This window comes from Lactuca sativa, chromosome 6 (assembly GCF_002870075.4).
Source record: "Lactuca sativa cultivar Salinas chromosome 6, Lsat_Salinas_v11, whole genome shotgun sequence".
In the NCBI taxonomy this organism is placed as follows: domain Eukaryota; kingdom Viridiplantae; phylum Streptophyta; class Magnoliopsida; order Asterales; family Asteraceae; genus Lactuca; species Lactuca sativa.
In genome coordinates this window covers 44,210,125-44,235,499 of record NC_056628.2, presented here as the reverse complement: position 1 = coordinate 44,235,499, position 25,375 = coordinate 44,210,125, and the positions used below count along the sequence as shown (strand labels likewise).

General features: G+C 40.0%; 1 protein-coding gene across 1 annotated transcript; it reads right to left on the bottom strand.

The window, feature by feature from the left end:
- Positions 1–19,918: 19,918 nt before the first annotated feature.
- LOC111887501 (R-linalool synthase QH1, chloroplastic) lies at positions 19,919–24,138 on the bottom strand. Its single transcript, XM_023883671.3, has 7 exons — positions 23,885–24,138; positions 23,546–23,816; positions 23,016–23,388; positions 22,697–22,915; positions 22,358–22,496; positions 20,727–20,975; positions 19,919–20,388 (listed from the first exon to the last, which is right to left on the bottom strand). Exons 1-7 carry the CDS (start codon positions 24,095–24,097, stop codon positions 20,089–20,091), a joined length of 1,764 nt encoding a protein of 587 aa, XP_023739439.1. The 5' UTR covers positions 24,098–24,138; the 3' UTR covers positions 19,919–20,088.
- Positions 24,139–25,375: the final 1,237 nt, after the last annotated feature.

Genomic DNA, 25,375 nt, shown 5'->3' with positions numbered 1-25,375 from the left:
AAAACAATAAACTAAAACTGTAAGCCCGAAAGCTTAGTGACTTCCCCCAATATACTCATACCCACAACAATACACATATAATCATAAACAACATACTATGGGTCCAATCAACCATCGGGTTGGAATACCCTAGGCCCACAACCAACAGGTTGGAATGCCAACACACTATGGGTCCAATCAACCATCAGGTTGGAATACCCTAGGCCCACAACCAACATGTTGGCATGCCCACATACTATGAGTCTAGTCATCCTCGGGATGGAATACTCACGGCCCACAACCAACAGGTTGGAATGCCCAGGTCTATTGGCTTTCGCACAAAGCAGATAAACCTCAACCGCCAAACAAACATGTGCACATATAACAGACAATCACATAACAGTCTATAGACAACAAACTGGTCTACCAGATCATACCACATAACATATAATATTATCCTACCCTCTAGGATGTCTAACTAACAGGTCATACCACATATCACATATTATCATCCAACCCTCTAGGATACCGATCTAACAAATCATACTAGAATAACACAACCAGTAACAATTCAAAGGGCCGGCCTTGGTGCCTTAGACCCTTGAGTATAGCGAGAATAACTCACCTGGCATTGCTGAAGTCCCACAGATAAAACTCCAGATATTGGTTGACAGATTCTCGAGCTGTCAACATCAAACAACACCCAATTAATAATTGGGTTCCAAGACCAAGGTCCAACTCACACTCTAAAAGCCCAAATAATCAAATAATAGGCCAAAGTCCAACATATGGCCCAATTTTCCAAATTGGGCCCCAGACCTATACATTGTCTTATTCTAATGCCCGACATCATAGAATCATTAAGGCCCAAACTGTGGTCCGTCTATGGCCTAATTTTCCAAATTGGGCCCAACTCCTCATATGGGCCTTACCTCAAAGCCCATTAATTATTCTAGTCCAATTACTTGACTTTGGATGGGCCATTAATAACCCAATCATGAAGGCCCATTAGAAAGGCCAATCAGTAAAACCCAAGTGATATTAGGGTTTCCACATAAAATGACAATTAGGGTTAAGATTTTCTCACTTAACCCGTTAAAGACTTAATCCATTAAGGACTTAATCGATTAAGTCCATCATTCTTCTAAATAAGTCATATGGTGTGATTGGGCATAATCACACAATTTCATTCCAATGGCCCAAAAGTGGGTCCCAATAAGTCCAAGCCCATAAATCCAAAATTAGGGTTTTCTAAAACCTAATTAGGGTTTCCAACCCCATCTTAGCCCAATAGGCCCAATTGATATGTATTTTGATCAATTAAGGTTCATTAGGCCCATTATGATTCCACTAGGCCCCTTAGGGTTTTACAAAGCCCATTAGTTACATGCTTGGGCTTTTAGGTCAATTAAGCTTCATTGGGCCCATTAGGGATTACAAGGCCCACTAAGGTTTTAGTCCCTTGTCCAAACATCCCAAACTAGTCACTATCCAACAAGGCACACCGCCACCCGACACGGCGGCCGGTGGCGATAGGAGGCGGCAGCCACCACCTCACGGTGGTGGTTTGATTTTTCCTTTCATTATTCCAATTTGTAATTTTACACAATACAATGCTAAAAATCAAAAAAAATCACACATACACACTAAACAAAATGAACACACACAGGCGGCAGCCACCACCTCACGGTGGTGGCAGTGGCGGTCCTCAGCTTCCCGGGTTGACAAATTCACACACATAAACCTTAGACTACATACAACACTCCAGCACAACCTTCGCGTGGCGACGTACGACAGTCGGAGCAGGCGGCTAATTCATGTTGGCGGCAGCAAACCATCGACGACGACCAACCAAGGGTCTCATCTGGTCACATACTGCCTTGGCGCTCCATGGCGGCCCTTCGTCTTCCATGGTGATGGTTGTGGCGGAGGGTATGGTGGTAACAGCAGGGAGGTGGCGGTCGGATGACAATGGAATAGTAGCAGCATACCACCGGAACAGAAACGGGGAAGAATGATCGATATGGTCTTTTCTCTATCGGCGGCCATGGGACCTTGGCAAATACGTCCTTACCGGCAGCGCCATTTGCGACCTTGATAGCAGAGAGGGGAGGCGGCGACGTAACTGATCAAGGAACGGCAGCGGTGATCCACAACATCAACCTCCGACGGCTGGAGAGGAGAAGAGGTGAGGGTGGCTGCTGGAGGTCTTTCGATGATGGCGGCTGCCTTCATGCTAGTGTTAGGGTTAATGGGTGATGGGTTTTATAGTCTCGTAGCCCATCAAACTTTTCTCCATAACAACAACTTTGGTCCCTCCCTTTTCTTATTCTTTCAAAATGAGGCCATATTTTACCCTTTCTACCCTAGCCTCGAAAATCCTTTTCAAATTCGACCCATAAATTACCAAACAGCCCCCAACCATCCAAAACCTTTCAATTTAAGTGTAACGACCCAAATTTCACGTCCAAAAATTTTGTTTTTATATCAATACTTTAGAAAACATTTGTAAATAAAACATTGTCTGATCAAACCATTTCATAACATACATCGTGTCTGAAAACCGAAATATGAAAACTATCACATATCAGAGTACAAAATCCCAAAATGACTCATGGTTCAGAAAACAATGTGCGTGTATGATGTGTCGCTACCGCACCAGCTCCTTCCCCTTCGCTAAAGAGGTACCTGAAAACAAAACTATAAACCGTAAGCACGAAGCTTAGTGAGTAACCCCACCGTACCACATACCAAATAATCACATAACATACATATATTGTCAGGCATATCTGGGTGCCCGACCTACCCCTTTGGTCCTCTCGACCGGATACTGACTAGCATATCTGTGTGCTGGTCTCCCTTTCGGTCCTCTCGACCGGATGCTGACTAGCATACCTGGGTGTTGGTCTCCCCTTCGGTCCTCTCGACCGGATATTAGGGACTATTTCACCCCTACCACTACCACATATCATGTATCACATAATCTATCTAGCATGGTTGGGCATGACTGCCCCTTCGGTCCTATCGACCGGTAATTTGGGGACTATCTCCCCTACTGTCACTAGCACATAGCATCATATCATACTAGCACATAAACATAACACAGGTAGTAGCAACCCAAGATGAATATCACAGAGACAATCATCTAATCATACAACTCCTACTAGTGGGTCGGCATTGTGGCCTTAGACCCACTGCTACTGGAAGGTAACTCACCTCAAAAAGTAGCTGCTGAAAGTCAGCTTGCTAAGCGCCTGACTGCTGAATCGGTAATCCTCCGGCTATAAATCATAAACATAGATTAGCCACTCATAAACACCCTTAGGTCAGATAACTGAACCACCCCTGGTCCAAGGTCAACTCCTTGTTCAAAGTCAACTTCCAGTTGACTGGACTCGCCGAGTCATGGCACCAACTCGCCGAGTCCTTCTCCTACTAACTCGGTCCTACTCTACAAGTCCCTCTTCCCACTCACTAAGTCACCCTTAACTCACTACTTGGGACGATAGAACCGACTCGCGATCCGACTCGCCAAGTCCAAGAGCAACTCGCCGAGTCCATACGAGCCGATCTCCTACTCGCTTCCAAATCCTCACCAGAGCATCCTTTATGAGGATTTGGGTTTCTAGGACTACTGCTACACGTTAAATTGCTAATTCCGCGTGCAGATATGAAGGGTTGGACCGCCAACACCTAAACCCCTCTTACTCAGTAATAGTTCATATGACTCGCTGAGTTTGAAGAACAACTCGTCGAGTTCCAGACAATCTTCTTCGGACTCGCCGAGTTGTTCATCCAACTCGCCGAGTCTAAGGCCATCTTCATAGTACTCGCCGAGTTCCACTTTGGGACTCGTCGAGTCCCTTCGACCCATTTCCCATACAGACCAAATCTGAGACATGTAACGCTTCCAAACCATAGATCTATGTTCCCAGGGCACGCTTATCACGTAAAGTTGCAAACTTTACGTGCATGCATGGCCCTATAAGCTCCAAAAGGCAAATCCAAGCTCTTTATAAGGTCATACACTCAATAGGGACCTCAATCACTTCAACCACAGAGACTTTATACTTCTAATACGCCCATAAGGTATAGATTTGAAGTCCTTTCGGATCATAGAGCAAAACACATGGAGTTTGGTGTTTTTAGGGCTTGAAAACCACCAATTAGGGACAAAAGGGGGATTTAATGAACTAGAGATCAAGGTAGGGACTTTTCTACCTGAATGGAAGCCTCTTGCAGGGTAGATGTCGGATCTACTTCTCCTCCTTGCACTCTTTCACCTCATTCTTCTTCTCTTAAGCTTCAAACTTCCTTCACAAGGCCAAAATCACTCATAAAGACAAAAGGGGGCTAGGGTTTCGCTCTACAGCTCTTCTGGAAGTGTTTGGGACAGGGGAGGCCGAGTTAGAGTGTTTAAATAGGGTGGAAACACTCGGGTTAGGGTTTTTGCCCAAACAGGGCCTACTCGCCGAGTCCGGGAACCGACTCGCCGAGTCCGAGGCTCAAACCCTGCGTCTCATCCCGCTTCTACTCGGCGAGTTGGTCCTTCAACTCGCCAAATCCAAGGAAAATTGCATTAATTACGAAATATTAATTAAAAGGAATACGTACCAGGAACCGGGTGCTACAAATCTCCCCCACTTATTTTAGACTTCGTCCTCGAAGTCTGCTGCTCGATCCTGAAACAACTTGGGGTAGTGCTCCATCATCTCTTCCACCAGCTCCCAAGTCCACTCCGATCCCTTCCGGTGCTGTAATTACCACACCACGCTCGATGTAATTCAGGATGTCATCGACCTGAATATCCTCTAAGGGCACCACTGCCGAGTCGTCCACCAAACACTTCCGCAACTGCGAGACGTGGAAAGTGCTGTGGATCTGGCTGAGTTCGGCTGGCAGATCCAACCTATACGCCACCTTGCCCACCCGGGCTACAACCCTGAATGGACTGATGTACCTTGGGCCCAACTTGCCTCATTTTCTGAATCGGATGACGCCTTTCCATGGCGACACCTTCAGAAAAACCATATCCCCGACTTGGAATTCCAATTCTGAATGGCGCTTGTCGGCATAACTTTTCTGTCGACTCTGTGCAGTCTGAAGCCTGCTCCGAACTTGCTGAATCTTCTCAGTCGTCTTGAGCACCACTTCGGTGCTCCCCATGACCCTCTGGCCAACCTCACGCCAACATATCGGGGTCCGACACCTCCTTACGTACAACATTTCGAAGGGAGGTCGATCAATACTCGCGTGGTAGCTGTTGTTGTACGAGAACTTAGCTAGAGGAAGATAGGTATCCCAGCTACCACCGAAGTCTTGCATGCATGCCCGCAACATATCCTCAAGATTCTGGATGGTCTACTCACTCTGACCATCTGTCTGCGGGTGAAAGGCGGTGCTAAAATGTAGACGAGTGCCCAACTCGTTATGAAATTTCTTCCAAAACCTGGAAGTAAAACGCACATCCTTATCTAAAATCACGGATACTGGCACCCCGTGCCATGCCACTATCTCCCTGATATAGATGTCGGCCAACTTTTCGGCCGATATGCTCTCCTGAATTGGACTAAAATGGGCGCTCTTGGTCAATCGATCCACGATGACCCATATCGCATCCACTCCTCACGGGGTCCTGGGAAGCTTCGTGATAAAATCCATCATAATATCTTCCCATTTCCACAACGGGATGTCCAACGGCCGCATCTTGTCGTGCGGTCTCTGATGCTCGGCCTTGACCTTCCTGCAGGTCAAACACCTCTCAACGTACCAAGCCACATCCCACTTCATGTAGGGCCACCAACAGTCTAGGCGAAGATCCCTATACATCTTTGTCGCCCCGGGATGAATAGAGAACCGGGATTTGTGCGCCTCCTCCATCAAAACCTGACGTACGCCTCCATGATAAGGGACCCACACCCTACGGTGAAGAGTCAATAACCATCGGCTATCATAGTCGAGGGAGGAAACCTGTCCCACAATCCGCTCACTCTTCCGATGTTCCTCCTTCATATCCTCCTGCTGAGCCTCCCGAATCCGCTCCAACAGCGGACTCACTACTATCATCCGTAGGCAGATATCTCGGATCGGTGCTGCCTTACGGCTAAGCGCGTTGGCCACCACATTGGCCTTCCCTGGATGATAAAGGATCTCGCAATCGTAACCCTTTACCACATCCAACCACCGACGCTTCCTCATGTTTAGATTCGGCTGATCCATGAGGTACCTCAAACTCTTATGATCCATGTAAATGGTACAGCGAACCCCATAGAGGTAATGACGCAAAATCTTGAGGGCGAACACAACAGCCCCCAGCTCCAAGTCATGCGTCGGGTAATTCGCCTCTTGAGGCTTCAGCTGCCTCGACGCGTAGGCGATGACATGCCTTCTCTGCATCAATATCGCACCCAAACCTGAGATGGACGCATCGCAGTACACAACAAAATCCTCTATGCCCTCTGGCAGGGCTAATATTGGCGCCTCGCACAATCTCTGTCTCAGTGTCTCGAACGCTGCCTGCTGCTCAGGCCCCCAATGAAAGACCATGGCCTTCCTTGTTAGCCTGGTCAATGGTACGACTATCTTGGAGAAATCCTGGATGAATCTCCGATAATAGCCCGCTAAAGCCAGGAAACTCCAAATCTAGGATGAAGACTTCGGAACCTCCCATCTCATCACGACCTCCACCTTGGCCGGGTCTACTGAAATCCCGTCCTGGTTGACAAGGTGCCCAAGAATCTGCACCTCGCACAACCAGAACTCACACTTGGAGAACTTAGCATATAAGCTCTCTCTCCTCAGGGTCACCAACACATCTCGGAGATGCCCCTCGTGCTCCTCCTGCGTCTTGGAATAAACCAAGATATCATCAATGACAACTGTCACAGACCGATCCATCATCGGTCTGCACACGCGGTTCATGAGGTCCATGAACACGGCAGGAGCATTGGTGAGCCCAAACGACATCACCACGAACTCATAATGGTCATAGCGCGTTCGAAATGCTATCTTCTGCACATCCTCCTCCCTGACCCTCATCTGATGATAACCTGAACACAAATCGATCTTGTAGAACCAAGATGCTCCCTGTAACTGGTCAAAGAGATCATCAATCCTCGGGAGTGGGTAACGGTTCTTCACTGTTACCTTGTCCAACTCCCGATAGTCTATACACATTCGATGCGACCCGTCCTTCTTCTTCACAAATAGAATCGGGGATCCCCTGGGTGAACTGCTCGGTCCATTGAATCCCTTGTCTAACAGCTCCTGCAACTGTGCAGACAACTCCTGCGTCTCAGGAGGAGCCAAGCTGTATGGTGCCTTGGCTATCGGAGCCGCACCAGGGATTAGGTCGATCCTGAACTCTACCTGTCGCTCCCGAGGTATTCCAGGAAGCTCTTCTGGGAACACATCAGCGTAGTCTCGAACCACCGGAACCTCGCTCACCATCACCTTACCCGCCTCCCGGATATCCATAACGTACGCGACATATCCCGCGCAACCCTGCTGAAGGTAGCGCCTACCTCTCGTTGCTGAACATACTGTGGGTCCATGTTGTGGCCTCTCGCCGTGGATCACCAACTCTCCCCTACTTGAGGTCCTGACCCGCACCAGCTGTTGTGCGCAATCTATCACCGCCCTATTGGGGCTCAACCAATCCATGCCTATAATCACCTTGTTCACACGCAACGGAATGGGAACCAAATCCACCAAGTAGCGCTCCTCAAACAACCTTAGAACACTATCCCTGAACATTGCTGATGCTCGCACCGATTGATCATCGGCAATCTCTACCTCTAAAGTGGAATCCAACATGCCCGAAGACTCAGTAAACCTCTTGCTAAGCGCAAGAGAAACAAACGATCGGGTAGCCTCGAATCGAACAACACCTGAACTAGGATACCGTTCACATGGAACGATCCTAAGCAGAGCACATACATATAACATATCAAAATTACAGCAGCATAACATAAAAGCATAAATAAAGAATCATACCCGTCACCACATCGGGTGTGGCGCGTGCCTCCTCTGTAGTCAGCTAAAAGGTCCGTCTCCTCACCACTGGAGCCTCCGACTTGCCCTGCCGGCCATTTGTGATCCGCAGGGTCGCTGGAGCTGGCGCCTTCACTGGCGCTGATGCTGCTGTCAACTGGGGGCAATTGGCCTTCTTGTGGCCCCTCTGGTTGCAGTGGAAGCACAAGAACTCAGACGTCGAGAAGACAGGTGCAGGGGCGGTACAATCCCTACTAAAATGCCCTAACTTGCCGCACTTATAGCAACCTGACGATCCCAACTTGCACGCTCCCTCGTACGTCTTGCCGCATTTCCTGCAGCGGCCTCGTCCCTGTTAGCCTTATGGCCCAGCATCTGATCCCTTGGGCTTCTTCCCCGAAGCCCCTGTAACCTGTCCCTCCTCAGCCTTCCTCTTTCGGATATGCTCCAAATCAATCTCCCTTTCCCTATCCCTGGCAATCATGGAATCCAGGGTAGGGCAAGCTGAAAACTAACATGCTCCCGGATATCAGCTCGTAGCATGTCATGGTAGCGGGTCCACCTCATATCCTCATCACCTGCATACTGGGGCACTAACAACGCCCTCTCCCGGAACTTGGCTGTGATCTCCGCCACAGTCTCCGCCATCTACCTCATATCTAAAAACTCTCTGGCCAGCTGCTGAATCTCGATAGCCGACGCAAACTCTGCCTTGAATCTGGTCACAAAGTCCGACCAGGTCATAGCCTCGACAGCCGAGGCTCCCAATGCGTCACCGACGGACTCCCACTAATCTCTAGCTCGGTCTCGTAAACACCCTGCTGCAAACCTCACCTTCGACCCCTCGGGGCAGAAGCTAGTCAACTGTGCATACTCGATGTCTGCAATCCACCACTTGGCAGCTATGGGGTCCTTCGCCCCGTGAAAATCCGGCGCACCACTTCCCCTGAAGTCCTTAAAGGACAGTGTGCGAGATCACGACTGGCCAGATGCCATGTCGCTCCTGAATGCCTTGAGGCGATCCTCCATCAACTCAACTATGCCTTCCTTGATCGACCCAAAGATAATGGGAGTCGACTCAAGGATGCCTCTGGTGATCTCTGACGTGATGAACTCACGTAGCCTCTCATCTACTGGCTCGGAACATGATCCCGAACCCGATCCATCTCCAGAACTGCCACCTGCTGGCCTCTGACGTAGTACCACCATTCTGCAATAGACACAGGAAACCATTAGTGATACTAATACCTCTAAGGGATCACATCTATTATAAGTTCCCCGGTCTTGTCTTAGCCTTCCTTAATTCAGGTACGGATCCTCTGCTTTTAGTAGTACGGGCCCATACTGCCTTCCACATCTATCCGTACCTTCCTCAAGGACTGCCTCGACTCCACCAGATCCCTTTTACCACTGTTGATCTCTGCTACTCTGATCCTAGGCTTACCCTAGGAACCTTTGACTCAACTCAAACCAGTCCTCAGTTGCTGAAGGCCTCCTTGTGATGCCAATTAACCATCACCTAAATACCATCACATGTGACGAGGCTCAGATAACCCTTCGAGTAGAAGACTCGTCCCTACTATGGTTAGACTTAGACGAGAGCTGCGCAATAGGGCCAAATCCAGCACTCTGAGATTATTCAACCCTGATCACATGTGACGTGACATATTCACCTAATGGCTAACTCCCATTACTCAGAATCCCACAGTGCACAAAGCAAGCAGCATTCAAACAAGGGAAAAATCTAACCAAACAAATCTATCCTCAACATGAGAAGCTGAACTAGCACATAATGCTAGGCTCATACTACCAAGCATAACCTAATTAGGCTATCCTACCACTGTCTACCCAATACTAGCATGCAATTCTCATAAGCTGAAACACATAAAGTAGGCACATAAGGCATCACTCCTAGATCCTTAGTCCTATTCTAGCATGTTGCTCTACTGAAACTGTTAAACATAACATAAACTTGTATGGGTACTTTGGGGAATACTTACGTGAGCTTGGCCGGTCGCGCACATCACACACTTCGTTCATTCTTAAAACTCTTTGCTTAAACTTTTAGAAATTTTTTTTTCGAAATCCTTTAATCCCTTGGTTTGAGTTCATACACTCCCAAGGTGTGTCCAAATCCCTCAAACCAGGGTTCTGATACCAACTTGTAACGACCCAAATTTCACATCCAAAAATTTAGTTTTTAAATCAATACTTTAGAAAACATTTGTAAATAAAACATTGTCTGATCAAACCATTTCATAACATACATCGTGTCTGAAAACCAAAATATGAAAACTATCACATATCAGAGTACAAAATCCTAGAATGACTCATGGTGCGGAAAACAATGTGCATGTATGATGTGCCGCTACCGCGCCAACTCCTTCCCCTTCGCTGAAGTGGTACCTGAAAACAAAACTATAAACCGTAAGCATGAAGCTTAGTGAGTTCCCCCACGTACCACATACCAAATAATCACATAACATACATATATTGTCAGGCATATATGGGTACCCGACCTACCCCTTTAGTCCTCTCGACCGGATACTGACTAGCATATATGTGTGCTGGTCTCCCCTTCGGTCCTCTCGACGGGATGCTGACTAGCATACCTGGGTGCTGCTCTCCCCTTCGGTCCTCTCGACCGGATACTAGGGACTATTTCACCCCTACCACTACCACATATCACGTATCACATAATCTATCTAGCATGGTTAGGCATGACTGCCCCTTCGGTCCTAACGACCGGTAATATGGGGACTATCTCCCTTACTGTCACTAGCACATAACATCATATCATACTAGCACATAAACATAACACAGGTAGTAGAAACCCTAGATGAATATCACAGAGACAATCATCTAATCATACAACTCCTACTAGTGGGCCGACATTATAGCCTTAGACCCACTGCTACTGGAAGGTAACTCACCTCAAAAAGTAGCTGCTGAAAGTCTGCTTGCTAAGCGCCTGACTGCTGAATCGGTAATCCTCTGGCTATAAATCATAAACATAGATTAGCCACTCATAAACACCCTTAGGTCAGATGACTGACCCACCCTGGTCCAAGGTCAACTCCTTGGTCAAAGTCAACTTCCAGTTGACTGGACTCGCCGAGTCATGGCACCGTCTCGCCGAGTCCTTCTCCCACTAACCCGGTCCTACTCTACAAGTCCTTGTTCCCACTCACTGATTCACCCTTAACTCACTACTTAGGACGATAGAACCAGCTCGTGATCTGACTCGCTGAGTCCAAGAGCAACTCGCTGAGTCCATACGAGCTGATCTCTTACTCGCTTCCAAATCCTCACCAGAGCATCCTTTATGAGGATTTGGGTTTCTGGGACTATTGCTACATGTTAAATTGCTAATTCCGCGTGCGGATATGAAGGTTTGGACCGCCAACACCTAAACCCCTCTTACTCAGTAATAGCTCATATGAGTCGCCGAGTTTGAAGAACAACTCGTCGAGTTCCAGACAATCTTCATAGGAGTCGCCGAGTTGTTCATCCAACTCGTCGAGTCTAAGGCCATCTTCATAGAACTCGCCGAGTTCCACTTTGGGACTCGCTGAGTCCCTTCGACCCATTTCCCATACAGACCAAATCTGAGACATGCAATGCTTCCAAAGCATAGATCTATGTTCGTAGGTCATGCTTATCACGTAAAGTTGAAAACTTTACGTGCATGCATGGCCCTATAAGCTCCAAAAGGCAAATCCAAGCTCTTTATATGGTCATACACTCAATAGGGACCTCAATCACTTCAACCACAGAGACTTTATACTTCTAATACGTCTATAAGGTCTAGATTTGAAGTCCTTTCGGATCATAGAGCACAAACACATGGAGTTTGGTGTTTTTAGGGATTGAAAACCACCAATTAGGGACGGGGAATTTAATGAACTACAGATCAAGGTAGGGACTTTTCTACCTGAATGGAAGCCTCTTGCAGGGTAGATGTCGGATCTACTTCCTCTCCTTGCACTCTTCCACCTCTTTCTTCTTCTCTTAAGCTTCAAACTTCCTTCACAAGGCCAAAATCACTCACAAAGACAAAAGGGGGCTATGGTTTCGCTCTATAGCTCTTCTGGAAGTGTTAGGGACAGCGGAGGCCGAGTTAGAGTGTTTAAATAGGGTGCAAACACCCGGGGTAGGGTTTTTGCCCAAACAGGGCATACTCGCCGAGTCCGGGAACCGAATCGCCGAGTCTGAGGCTCAGACCCCACGTCTCATCCCGCTTCTACTCGGCGAGTTGGTTCTTCAACTCGCCGAGTCCAAGGAAAATTGCATTAATTACGAAATATTAATTACAAGGAATACGTACTAGGAACCAGGTGCTACATTAAGTTTGATATTTACTCTTTACCCTTGTTTCCATAGTTCTTTACATATTAAGCCCAAATAATACCTAACACTCCTTAACTTATGAAAATCTTTACAAATTAAGTCCCCAAATTACATTTTAACCCCTATAGATTCAATTCTTGCCATTTGACATCCCAAAACCAACACCCCACTAACCATTTAATTATTCGGAAGAGGGATGCCGTAATCCAGTTGTAAATTATTTGAAGGTAGGTAAATGACGATTTACCAATTCCACCATGAAAAACGAAATGAAGAATTAAGTTTTAAATGAAATGAAATTCCTAGATTCTTTTGATATTCATTGAACTTTTCAACGACATGTTTAATCTCAATTATGCCCTTTAAGTTTGTGACTGGGACACCGAGGATCACAAACAAGGTGTGAATAACCATGAAAATTAGCTTGGCACTATCGATGTCATTTACCACCTAATCAATGTGACGATTAACCACACACGCTCCATTGATCTATGATAATTTTCGAGTTACCCTTTGCCATCCTTGTTAGTCCAAGTCAGTGTGTCGGTTAATCACACATGCTCCACTAACGACTTGGCAAGATGCAAAGTGCAATTTCATGGACTGGCATCATTTTCATATTTTCCTAAAGTAAATAAGATTGGGAATTTATAAAAACATTTAGTTACTTTATAATTTTCATTATACTTATTAATGAGAGAATTAATGTCCTATCCTACCCGTTCGGCCAACGACGCTCCACCAGTCAAGGAAACGGTGGGTGAGAGTGCACACTCATTCAACTGCCATTTTATAGGAAGTTACCTTTATACTCCCCTTATAGATCGGCTTCAGGAATGAGGCCTACTAACGTTATGACTGACTCATCTTATATATATATATATATATATATATATATATATATATATATATATATATATATCTTTTAATATTATAATCGTATAAGGGTTGTATTTTAAACTTTTAAAATACCAGGGTTTTCTAGAATTTATCATTTCAAAATTAAAATTTTAATTAAAATTTTAAATTCCAAAACTTTGAGGATGCAATTTGAAAATTTTCAAAATTACTAGTTCAAATTTTAAATAATTAATTAATCATATAATTAGACATTATCTTAAAGTTTGACCAAAACAATCTATTTTGATAAGGAAATCACATTACCAAGCAGATAATTTAATTGAAGGCATTAAAAACGAATTATGGTAACTATCCTAATCTAAGATAGATTTGAAAATCGAAAAATTAGCTGTCAGACGAGTCAACTCGTCAAGTCAGGGCTTGGACTCGTCGAGTTTACCCAACTTGTCGTGTTCATTTTTCAACTCGTCGAGTTCATCAGATAGAAAGCAGAATCGTTTTATTTCAGCTTTAGGCATATCACTATTTTCTCAAATATAATAGAAAAACGACCTAGGCTCTGATTTCACTGATCGGTTTTGAGCATATCTACATTTCTATATGTACATGGAACCCTAATTGCTTTAGATCTAAGTTTTTCTCAAGTTATACATGCAAATAATTTTCTAAGCAATAACCCTAGATCTAATATATATAAAATCAAAATCTATATATTGTTAGTGTTAGAAGAATACCTTTCTTGTTATCTAGAAATAACAAGTATTCCTTGCTTGATCTTGACTTCTAAGATCTTAGTGCCCCAAGCGTTGCACCTCTAATGGAGTCACAAACACCACTAGCAAAGGATGAAGGAGAAAGGTGATGGAGGCTCTTCAATTTTCGGCTAGGGTTCTCTTAGAATGCATAGGGCCAAAAAATTTATACCAAGGGGTTCCTTATATAGCCGAGGCTGGTAGGGTTTTCAGGTGGAAACCCTAATCTGATTGCTTAAGCCTTAAGCCGTCCGTGGATACCTTCTAGAGGGCCTTGGACGAAATCTCTATGGGCTTCCCATAGATTTCGTCCATTCCTTCCTTAAGGAGTCCATCAACCCTAATTGCAACTATCAATGATTTACAATATCAGCCCCTTTACTTTTAATCAGTTCCTTTAATCCCAAAATTAATTCCAAATTAATTTATGATTTATACTAATTAAATAATATGATTTCTCAATTAATATATTATTCTTATAATATATTAATAAATCATTTATTAACCTCTTTCTCCAAAACTCATCCTGTCGAGTTGCTATGGTGAAGGCAACCTAAAAGGACCATGCTACTATCAAATCAAGTACATACCAATTATAGTTATGGGCTTAGACACCTAATCCAACAAAAAACATAGTTGAATAACATAGATTTTAATTGAGTTGGATCTTTGAATCTCTTACCAAGTATAGGGTACTGCTTTTTCTATGGAGTTGACTCATGAAAAATCGAATGTTGTTGCGTTATATTTTCCTCCTCTTCACCCCCATCATCATCTATGTTGTTATCATTTCCCTCTTCCTCTTCAACACATAATTTATTCATAAAATCATCACCTTGTATTATGTTCATAGTGAGTATATCCTCATTAAAGTCTACTTCCACATCCATAAGGTTATCAATTTCGTCTTCATTTTCACCACCATCAATGCATGGATCGACATCATCATCATCATCTTCTTCTTCTTCTTCTTCTTATATCTCAGAGCCAAACCAATCCTCTATTCCTTGACCATCATGGTCCACATATAGGGAAATAAAACCATCAACTCCAAAAGCATAAAAAATGAAACTAACATAATCTCCATCATTACGAATAGCAGTTATCCCAGACAATAAGGGTTTATCTGGCTCACAGTAGTATAACTTGTTTATACTTTCTTGCATGAACCATTCGAGAAAGGTGATACACTCAGAGTATGTCATTCCAGAAAAATCATGATCTTTGAATGTGAATTTTATACCATGGTTATACGAAAAAGGATCTCGAAGAAAAACACCTTCGAAGTTGAGCTCCACTACAAGGTAGACACCATCAGGGTTTGGCCTTGAGGTTACATTGTCGGTTGGTTACCTGATCACTAAATTCGATCGAAGGAAAACGTGTGTAACCCTAGTTTTTTCATTCTTGGTCATTGATAAAAATGAAGAACGAAGGAGAGTAGTAGTGTGTGTGAATAGATGTGATTATTTTTACTTCGATTTCTTACGTGGATAAGGTAAGGTAAATATCTTATTTAATGTAATACCACGTAAGAAAGACAACCGACTGTTCCATTTACCAAGTTCATAAGGGTGTAATTAGCCGGTATTTCCTAAAGTTAAGGATTAATTGAGCATAAAACATACATGAGTGACTAGATGTGAAAAGTGGCCAAACTTCATTGTGCTATAGTGCCAAAAATCCTTTTTAAAACCCTAAACCAAACCGTAGAATCTCAAAACATTTCAATAATTATGTTTTGGTGTTTATGCACATCATAACACAATTGTTGGTTTCACTATTTAACTTGCCCAATAAACATGTTTCATTTTTTCATAGTTTTTAGTGTAATAATAATAAAGGCTCTTTCTTCAGTACAAGAAAAACAACCTTTTACGACACGTAATGTGTGTTGTAAAACGCTCAGACGACACGCAAATGCATATCAAGGAAGGCCCTGTCATAACGACAGACGACATGCTTTTGCGCGTCGTCTATTTACGACACGCATTTACGACAAATAGATGACACACAATGCGTATCAAGGAATCCCCTGTCATAAATGAAGATGACACACATTTGTCTGTCGTAACCTTATGACGCGCATTTACGACACGCATTGCGTGTCTTAATTTTAAAATCTTTAAAAAATATATATATTTTTTAAAAATATATATATTTTTTTATAGATTTACTAATTTTCAAATTAAATGACAATTAATATCTCATAACACAACATAAAATACATGATATAACAAAAAAATGTATTTCATATAATAACAATCCAAGTAAACGTTAGCATCAAAGTTACAACACAATATCAACATCATCAGATGTATCAAAACCAAAGCCTCTTCACTATCAAATGTAACAAAACCAAATCCTCTTGATCGACTAGTGACATTATCTAGCATTATTTGATGTTCTACAATCTCACCATATGACAAGAAATATTCCATCATCTCATCTGCAAATCAAAGTTACATCACAATAATAACATCATCACATCTTGGGACTCCATAATTTGATTTTTTTTTAATTAAGAAATCAAATCATTTTGTTATTATTACCTTTTGTTAAAGTTAATGGTATACCACCAACAAAGATTTTCTTTGTTCTTGATACACCTCTACTACCCTGCATATCCTCCCTTGGAACTGTCCTCTTCACTTTAACCTAATTCAAGACCACATCAAAAAAGCAAAGGAAGTATGTTCCAAATACCAATTAGAGAAAGCAATTTCAATCAATTTACCCAATAATGGATTTGTTTTGGATATATTTTATCTCCAAATCGATACAATGTAAGCACTTAGCTAAAGATAAAACAAGTCAACTAATACCCAAAACGTATTAAAATGCTTATAAGTATATCATAGTGGAATTAATAAAAAAATGTTACTTTAGTGACCTAACTACCAAAGAAAATAGGTATTTTCTATACCATTGAATTAATCCTTTCTAATTATATATAACATACTAGTTTATAAAACTCTAAAAATGGACAAAAAGGTGATGGTGGGTCATCCCAACTCGACCCTAAAATTTACCCATTTTGAATCATTACCCAACCCATCTGACCCACCCATTTTGTAACCCTAATATATGTAATTTCATATAGTATAATCATGAAAAGGTATCTTACTGGTCTGCCATCTATGACATGATCTTGCTCCAAGACTTTATCTGAATCAGCAGGGTTAGCAAATGTTACAAACCTTAATCCATGCGGTCTCCCATAAATTTTATCCATCATTATCACAGAATTCGTAAGTTCCCCATAATGGATGAAGTAACTGTTGAAGGATTCTGGATATGAGAAACAAAAACATAGATTGATTAGTTATGGAGAAAATTCATCAATTATTAAAGGAAGAATGATAAGACATAAACATGTCAACATGATATATATATATATATAAAACAAGAGTATCATCAAGAAATTAAGTTGCATTAACATACCTTTTGAAGTCTCCCAAGCAATGCCTCCAACAAAAAGTTTTCTACCACATAAGAAAATTTAGAAGTTAACTTTCAAACTCATAACACAATGGTCATCTTTTTCATATCATGGGCAAACACTGTAAATTAGATAACTAGTCATGAATTCATGATAATGTAATAAAATACATACCAACACATTGAGATATGTGACAAACATTCCAGACAAGACAACAAGGGTATCTCGTAGGTCCTTAAATCAAGCTAACAAAAAGGAAATTAGCCTCGCCAACAATGAAAATACATAAACATTTTATCATATTGGAGGGTTTTAAATGTATTCATGACATACCTGATGTTCAAGATAAAAATAACTACCCTAATATAAGGTGAAATCCTCAATGAAAGAGAATAAATGGCCACTAGAGATAGGTAGAGGATATTGACTATCAAATCAACAACTAGAATCAACAGTGAAATGATCTGAAAACATAACACAAGACATCCGAGTTGGGTTGGTTTATATAGATTAACAAACTTCATATGTGAATTTCATGTACAAGATATTGAAATAGTGTACCTTCAGCTTATAACATGGCTTTTCGAGTAGAGTTGAGCCCCTTCATATAAAATAGGAAAGAGAGTATGCACCAAAAAAGTTATGAGGGTCATACCCTGCATAATAAAGTAGGTCAATAATTTAGATTACATGCATATATAATTTTATCATTTTTAGGTGTGATGGGAGCATGATAAGGACATGGACATTGGATGGAATTTCAATAACAAATACCAGTTTGTTTTCCAATCCATCACTTGTGTGCCTAGTATGCACAAAAAATTGTATGTCTAGCTGCGTAAAACAACCACAAAGCTTAAAATATACATTGATCAATTGCATTTAGATCATCACAAGTCATGCTTGGAACACTTTTTCATTTCCAATTATGTATATTTGAAACATAAACATTAAAACATGTACAAATTATGTTATATATGTTTGACTTCAATAGTTAATCGATCCCCACAGTACTTCAATAACAATATTATTGTGTACAGTTCCAAATTTAACTCATTTTTAACATCATGTGGGAAACACGAACTTCCTAAGAGCCATTTGGAAACCTCCCTTGTGCCATACGTAAAAGAAACACTAGAACTCCATATTGTTTCTACTACATGAAAATCAATATAAAACTAAGCAAAGACAATAAAATTACAACACCCAATTACTAAAAAATGAAAACAAGAAAGCATATAATGTTCACCTCCCACCATACAAAGGCATTGTTGTCGTTAATGAATTGTAAAACATAACCTCTTGTATTCCTGGATATCTATAGAACTTCAAGTCCATGAACAGATAATGGAAACCATGTCTCCACAATTCTTGAAGTATTGGCAATTTCTAGGTCAACCAAAGTAGAAAATCCAAAAAATTTGTCAAGAAACGTATACATGTACTCAGGTTAAAATGACACGAGAGTACCTTTGGTGGGAGCGTTGATAAATAAAACCCTAGACGAGGGATTTTTGGCTTATGTAGCTGATAACGAGGGTTTATGAGTTTTTTGGTGGGGTATTCTTTTTATCAGTGGATTCATCTTACGTCTCACACACATATATTGATTTCCTACTTCTACTCCTAGAACTTGAATGATAGCTCTTCTTCCTCCTCCTCAACCTGGAATCCTATGAATCGTCTGAATTAATGATGAGAAGAACTTGAAGATGAAAGATGGAAATAGAGGTGGAAGAGAACAAGGGAAACCAGATACAACAAAAATGATGGCCAAAGACCAACTAAGAAGTGATCGATGCCGAAAAAATAAAGGGTAAACGAAAATCGCTAAAATCGCATGAGAGAATCCATGAATTTTAGGGAAAATACCACCGGGTGTTTAGGATTTTTCTTAAAAGCAGGGTTTTGCAATTTTTTGGGATTTCATTATGTAATTTTTGGGAGTGAAATTCGATCATCGATGGTAGAAGGGGTTTTTACAGAGAATGAAGATCTAGAGGAGAGGGTGAGGATGCATATCAGGGGGGGTTTAATTTTGTGGTTCACCAGTGGAAACAGGATTTTTAACAAGCAGGATTTTTAACTTTTGTGGTTCACAAGCAGGATTTTTAACTTTTGGGTTTTCATTTCCCGCTTAGCTATTAAAGGATGAAAAACGCGCATTTCACATAAAATTTATAAAATGACATCCTTAGAGGACACACGTTTTATTATAGGTGGCCTCCATGTTTTTTTGACATTAATTATAGGGCACGTAAAAATGCATGTCCTAAATCCTTTAAATTTTTCGAGAGATGACATTATTTTTAGGACACACACTTATGCGTAACATAAATCATTCCATGTCATTAAAGACCTATATTCTAGTAGTGCTTTTTTTTGTCAAACCTAAAATATGTTTGGAACACCCTTGTCAATATCTTGGGCCTAAAAATTCATTACCATAGTGGATGCCTCATATCATCGATTCAAACACACAAGCCTATGTACAATGTTTGAGAAACAAAGACAAGAAGCATAATCTTCAAATGCATGAGGTGCAATCACTCCTCGAATTTGATTCATAAAAATCACTTAGAAGTCAACTGCAAAGTAGCATCAACATTAACAGCATGTTAAGATATCATAATTTCCATGTCCTTCATAGATCTTCTAGCAACATAAAATGTGGGATTCTTTGGCATTTTAAATAAAAACACATATTCTAAACTATTCTTGCCCTTCATATGAATTGAACAACAATGATAATACATAAGATTTAGTCACATCTGGACGACCATGCCCGTCTCCTTTAGCATACATGAATAGTGCCATCCGAGACAGGTTTGTTGCATAGTCTATAAACTCTCGTAAAAACTTAGAGTTAACACATGCTCGTTCCTTGTTAAGTTTCTTCCATGTCTCATTGATTAGATTTTTTATATACCTTCTAGCTTCCTCTTCTGTTGCACCACTCTCATGCATATAACACTGAATTGATTTTGGAATATCCCCTCTTGCCATTTCATCCTTAAAAGAAGAGAACATAATGTTTAACTTATTTATTTTACACATAATTACGTGATTGGTCATTGTAGTTTTCCAAAATAGGCGTAGTAAGAACAACTATAGAAACTCGTACGCCCTTGGTCCCTATGGTTTCAAAAAACCAACCACGCCATAAATGAAACCACATGACATAATGTGTAGTGCGTTTTATAATTTTCCTTACTATGTCTGTTTTTGGAAACCATAGGACCAACCGCGAGTAATTTTGTCTTTATTTTATATACCATTGAAAACACTTTCAAATTTAATGTACGTGTTGAAAGGAAAATAGTCAAAATACGAATAATGCTAGAGCATACCGAGGATGTCCCTAAGTCATCAGCAAGTCGGAAGATCAATGATGAGTAACGAACTATATTACCAGACATATCCAGGCATTGTAGGATTTCTTTGGTTAAACTAACTGATGTTAAAAATTTAACATGCATGAGTACTACATGACCCGATATCGATACACAAGCATTTTCCAAGTACTCTTCAAGTGTGGGTGTATATCCATTATGGTACCACTGTGCTTCTACTAGGTATGACTTGCATAAATCTTCCCACTACAATGTTGGAATTAAAAAAGAATAAAAGATTTGGATTTGATTCAAATCACAAAGGAAATAAAATAACAATTAATCATAGAAATCACAGGAAAGGGGGGCGGGTAAGAGTGTAATACCAATGGTTATTGACATCATATTTCACAAGTAATGATATTTTTTGACAAATCATTCATAAACTTTTTTTTTCCATTTTTTCTAAATTAATAAATAAAGAAAAGATCAAAAGGCTTACAACCCAATGGTATGTCATCACTCTTTAGGCTAAGGGAGTGGTAATAACACTCCTAACACCTTGTCATGTCAGCTTTTTGATTGTCACCTCATTTTTCTCCATTTAGCACTTAATCTTAGCATTTGATAAAGAGTAGTAACACTCCTAACACTCCAATTCTTTAAAATCAAAAAGGAGAAATTTTTAATGCAATCCGGTCAACCTCCTATGGAGCAATCAGATTTCACCCACACACTCTCTCTCATCTCACCAAAATGGTAACGAGAAAGACATAACGACCACCCTAGCGAGCGCTAGGGGCGGTGTTTATGTCTTACTAGCGAGCATAGCAAGTGAGTTTAACAACCCCACTCTATTTAGTCTTAAGGTTAGAAATAGATTAAGGGGGTGTTTGGCTTAACTTTTGAGAGGGCAAAAGTCCTTTTAGAAAAAGAACAAAGATAAAAGATGTTCGGCAAAAGACTTTTAAAAGCTACTTTTGGATTTTGGATAAAAGGAAAATTAACTTTTTGAAAAAGTCAAAAAAACCTGATTTTTTGCAATTTTTTCAAAAATGACTTTTGCCTTCTAAAAAACTAAGCCAAATACCCCTAAATTGGCATTAAAAAAATATAAAAATAAAAAAATAAAGGAAATAAAGAACAGGTGACAGAGGGTGGTGTCCTCTTTTTTTTTGAAACGGGGTGGTGTCCTATTCATTTCCCGACAAAGAATCTTTAATTCTTTATTGCTATTTGGATTTAAAAAAATAATAAAAATGTGGTCATCTTTCCTTTTCCAGAAGGACAAATCCATTTATCATTTTTTATTCAAAAAGAAGCGTGTCATATTTGTGTTCTCAAGAAAACAAAATCTATTTTTGGTAATATTTTTGGTTAGGAAAATGATATGTAGCTTCTAATGTTTTAGTATGTGAAAATGACATTTTGTTGATATAATTAATATCTTATTCCGGAAAAAATTAAATATTAATTATAAAATGTGATGTCCGAGTTCACTAAAAGATAATCTTGTAAATTTACAACTCTTTTATACACATAATCGGTGATCAATTTCGTAATATAATTTGAAAAGGTATTCATGGTGTTATGCCCTTAGTAATTAACTGATCAACATAATATTGTTACGAAGAAGAAGGATTACTTACTGCTTTCTTTAGGTGTTTAAGGATTAAGAATCCTGTGTTTGTCAAGGTGTTATATGCAATCTCATTTATCGAGTTATAGAATCCAAGGAAACATATCTTCATATAATCCGGAAGTTCTCCTATCGCATGGAGGTCCCATCTATGAAAGAAAATTTCTTTAGTTCTCATTAAATTTGTGCAAATATACAGTAGTTAATAAACAACCAATTAAGCATGTAACGTACTGAAGTATCGTAAGAGTCTATATATATATATATATATATATATATATATATATATATATATATATATATATATATATATATATATATATATATATATATATATAATAGCATTTACCTGCTGATGACATCTGTAAATTGTTCAACTTCATCCAAAGTACCAAATACATCATAGACATCATCGATAGTAGTAATTATGGCATTAACCTTAGTTAAGGTTCTCCTTCCATTGCTAAAGCGAGGCAGGTAACTAACACCAACAGTCCACAAAAAGTTCTCCACCAACCGATCTCGAGTAAAGCTCAACTTCTTATCCCAACTTATATTTCTCCACCACCTTATATTCATGGGGTACACAATAGCTATATATCATGATACTTTATTTTGTAGTGCATAACAAGTCAAGATAATGTAATTTATATATACCCATATGATACCTTGAGGAGTGTTTTAAATCCTCGATGTGGATAGCCTGGACCATGTTAAAATCCAGTTTTGCAAGCTCTATCAATGTGGGATTTATGCCACTTCTTTTCTCATATTCTTCCATAAACCATTTCGTCTCTACCCTTGGTACTCTCCAATGCAACGGAAGCTCCAACGCATGTGTTATTAACGATGATATATTTCCATCAAATTTCTCTAAATTTTCTTGGAGATATTTGGTTGTGAAGTCTCTGACATCGTCCAATATGCTTTCATCCTCGAATGAATGATAAGAAGCTTCGTACAAGTTTAGCGTTGCCACCATATCCTCGAGTAATTGTGGGTTTAGATTTTGAGTCTTGTCCTTAAAGTTGAGAAATATCTCTAAATATAAAAGCAAAATCAAGAAAAAAAAAACTTTTAATATTTGTTTTAATATAAACTAAACCGCATGCATCGGGATCACAAATGAAATCTTTCAAATCTCTACGAATATGAATCATTCAATTCTCTACGAATATAGATCATTTATTAAATTTACCTTGGGGAACCTGATAACCATGTTGTCTTAGTAGTCGAAAGCCAAGTGCTTTAACGTTCAAATCCATGCTATTCCACTTGTTGTGAGTTTTGTAGTAATTGTAGTAAATCATCTCCAACACCTCACTTATTTCATCCTCAAAATGATATGATATCCTGAGTCTCTGCAACTCATCAACCAGCTCCAGAGTTCCCAATGGATTTCCCACATTGTATATTAACGTTTTCACAACTTCCTTTAAAGTATGTGCTCTTGCTGTGTACTCTTCTCCCTGTATCGGTTAAATTCTTGAATGTGACATACTACCAACCATAATATAAAAGAAAATGGGAATCTTACTATGTATTTGCTAGAGAGCGATTGAACTTGATCAAAGGACCATAGTGATGACATATAATTTGCAGATCGTCTAACAAGGGACTCAGCTGCAATGACGACCGTTGATGTCGATTGTAATGAACATAAGTGTTTACAAATGTAAAAAGATCTAGTTTTTCTATGATTGTAAATGTAATGGAGAATTGGATTATAAAAAAAGCACATCGAAGTCATTGAGAAAGATATCTTAGAAAGTACTAAGTTGGTCTATATATTGATTCTTAAGTTATAGGTCTCTCTCTCTCTCTCTCTCTCTCTCTCTCTATATATATATATATATATATATATATATATATATATATATATATATATATATATATATAGGGTTAGGTTATTTTATTTTCAATATCTATTGTGTGCATGTATGACTGATTCTGAACCAATCATTTTAGTTATTTTAAGAAAGTAATTAATGCATATTACATGTTTAATATATAATGAATATTAATTACATCTTCAGCATTTAATATACATTAATTACTTTCTTAAAATAAATAAAATGATTGGTCCAGAATCAATCATACAGGCACACAATAGATAGTGAAAACATTTGAACCTATATATATATATATATATATATATATATATATATATATATATATATATATATATATATATATATATATATATATATATATATATATATATACACACAAGCGCGAATTTGCGGAAGCATAAAACGATAATTAAAAAGAAATTGTAGAAGAAATAAACGAAGAATGATCAAAGATTATATGTTCTTGAAATGTGTGTGTATGTATGCGTGATACAGAGAATGAACACAAAAAAACTTTTATGTACGTCTTATCTAAATGAAGATAATAGCGATCATTTATGCTATTTAAACTAATGGCCCCTACACTATAGCTTTATTGATATATTAGAACCTAAAAATAGTTTTAAAGCGACATTTTACTACAATCTCCACCTTAACATGTAAACCAAGTCAAAATTGAAAGCCAAACTTTTACACCAAACTCGAAACCCTTTGGATTGTCGACCCGTATCCGACCAAACTTCTCGAGTCACTAAAACCAAACACCTTAAAGTTGTTTCAACTTCACCTTGATCTCTACCAAACCTCTCGCCAACTAAACACGCCTATCAGACCCTATACAACCTTATGTACCCATGCTTTGGCGAATGCTTCAAACCGTACCCGGAACAGTAATGACGTCCCATGTGATCCACCATCCAATACACCAAAAAACCCACCGGTTAAGCCCTTGAATTTCCCTCAACGATCTAACATCCCGACTCCCATGTATGAATTTTAAGAATTTTTGTACATCACATATGACCTACTCGACGAGTTGGAGGCCCCAACTCATCGTGTAGAAATTAATAAGGTTGTGTGGATTATGGAACCTACTCGACGAGTTGGAGGATCCAAACTCGACGGGTTTAGGTTGTGCATGAAAACCCTAATTTTTAGGGTTCGCACCCTATTTA

Excerpts from the sequence above, each read along its gene's own strand:
- LOC111887501 (XM_023883671.3), bottom strand. The coding sequence starts at position 24,097 with ATGACTTCGATGTGCTTTTTTTATAATCCAATTCTCCATTACATTTAC. Across the intron at positions 22,497-22,696 it reads TTTACAGATGTCATCAGCAG|ATGGGACCTCCATGCGATAG; the intron begins GTAAATGCTATT and ends TTTCTTTCATAG. Across the intron at positions 20,976-22,357 it reads TTAAACACCTAAAGAAAGCA|TGGGAAGATTTATGCAAGTC; the intron begins GTAAGTAATCCT and ends CCAACATTGTAG.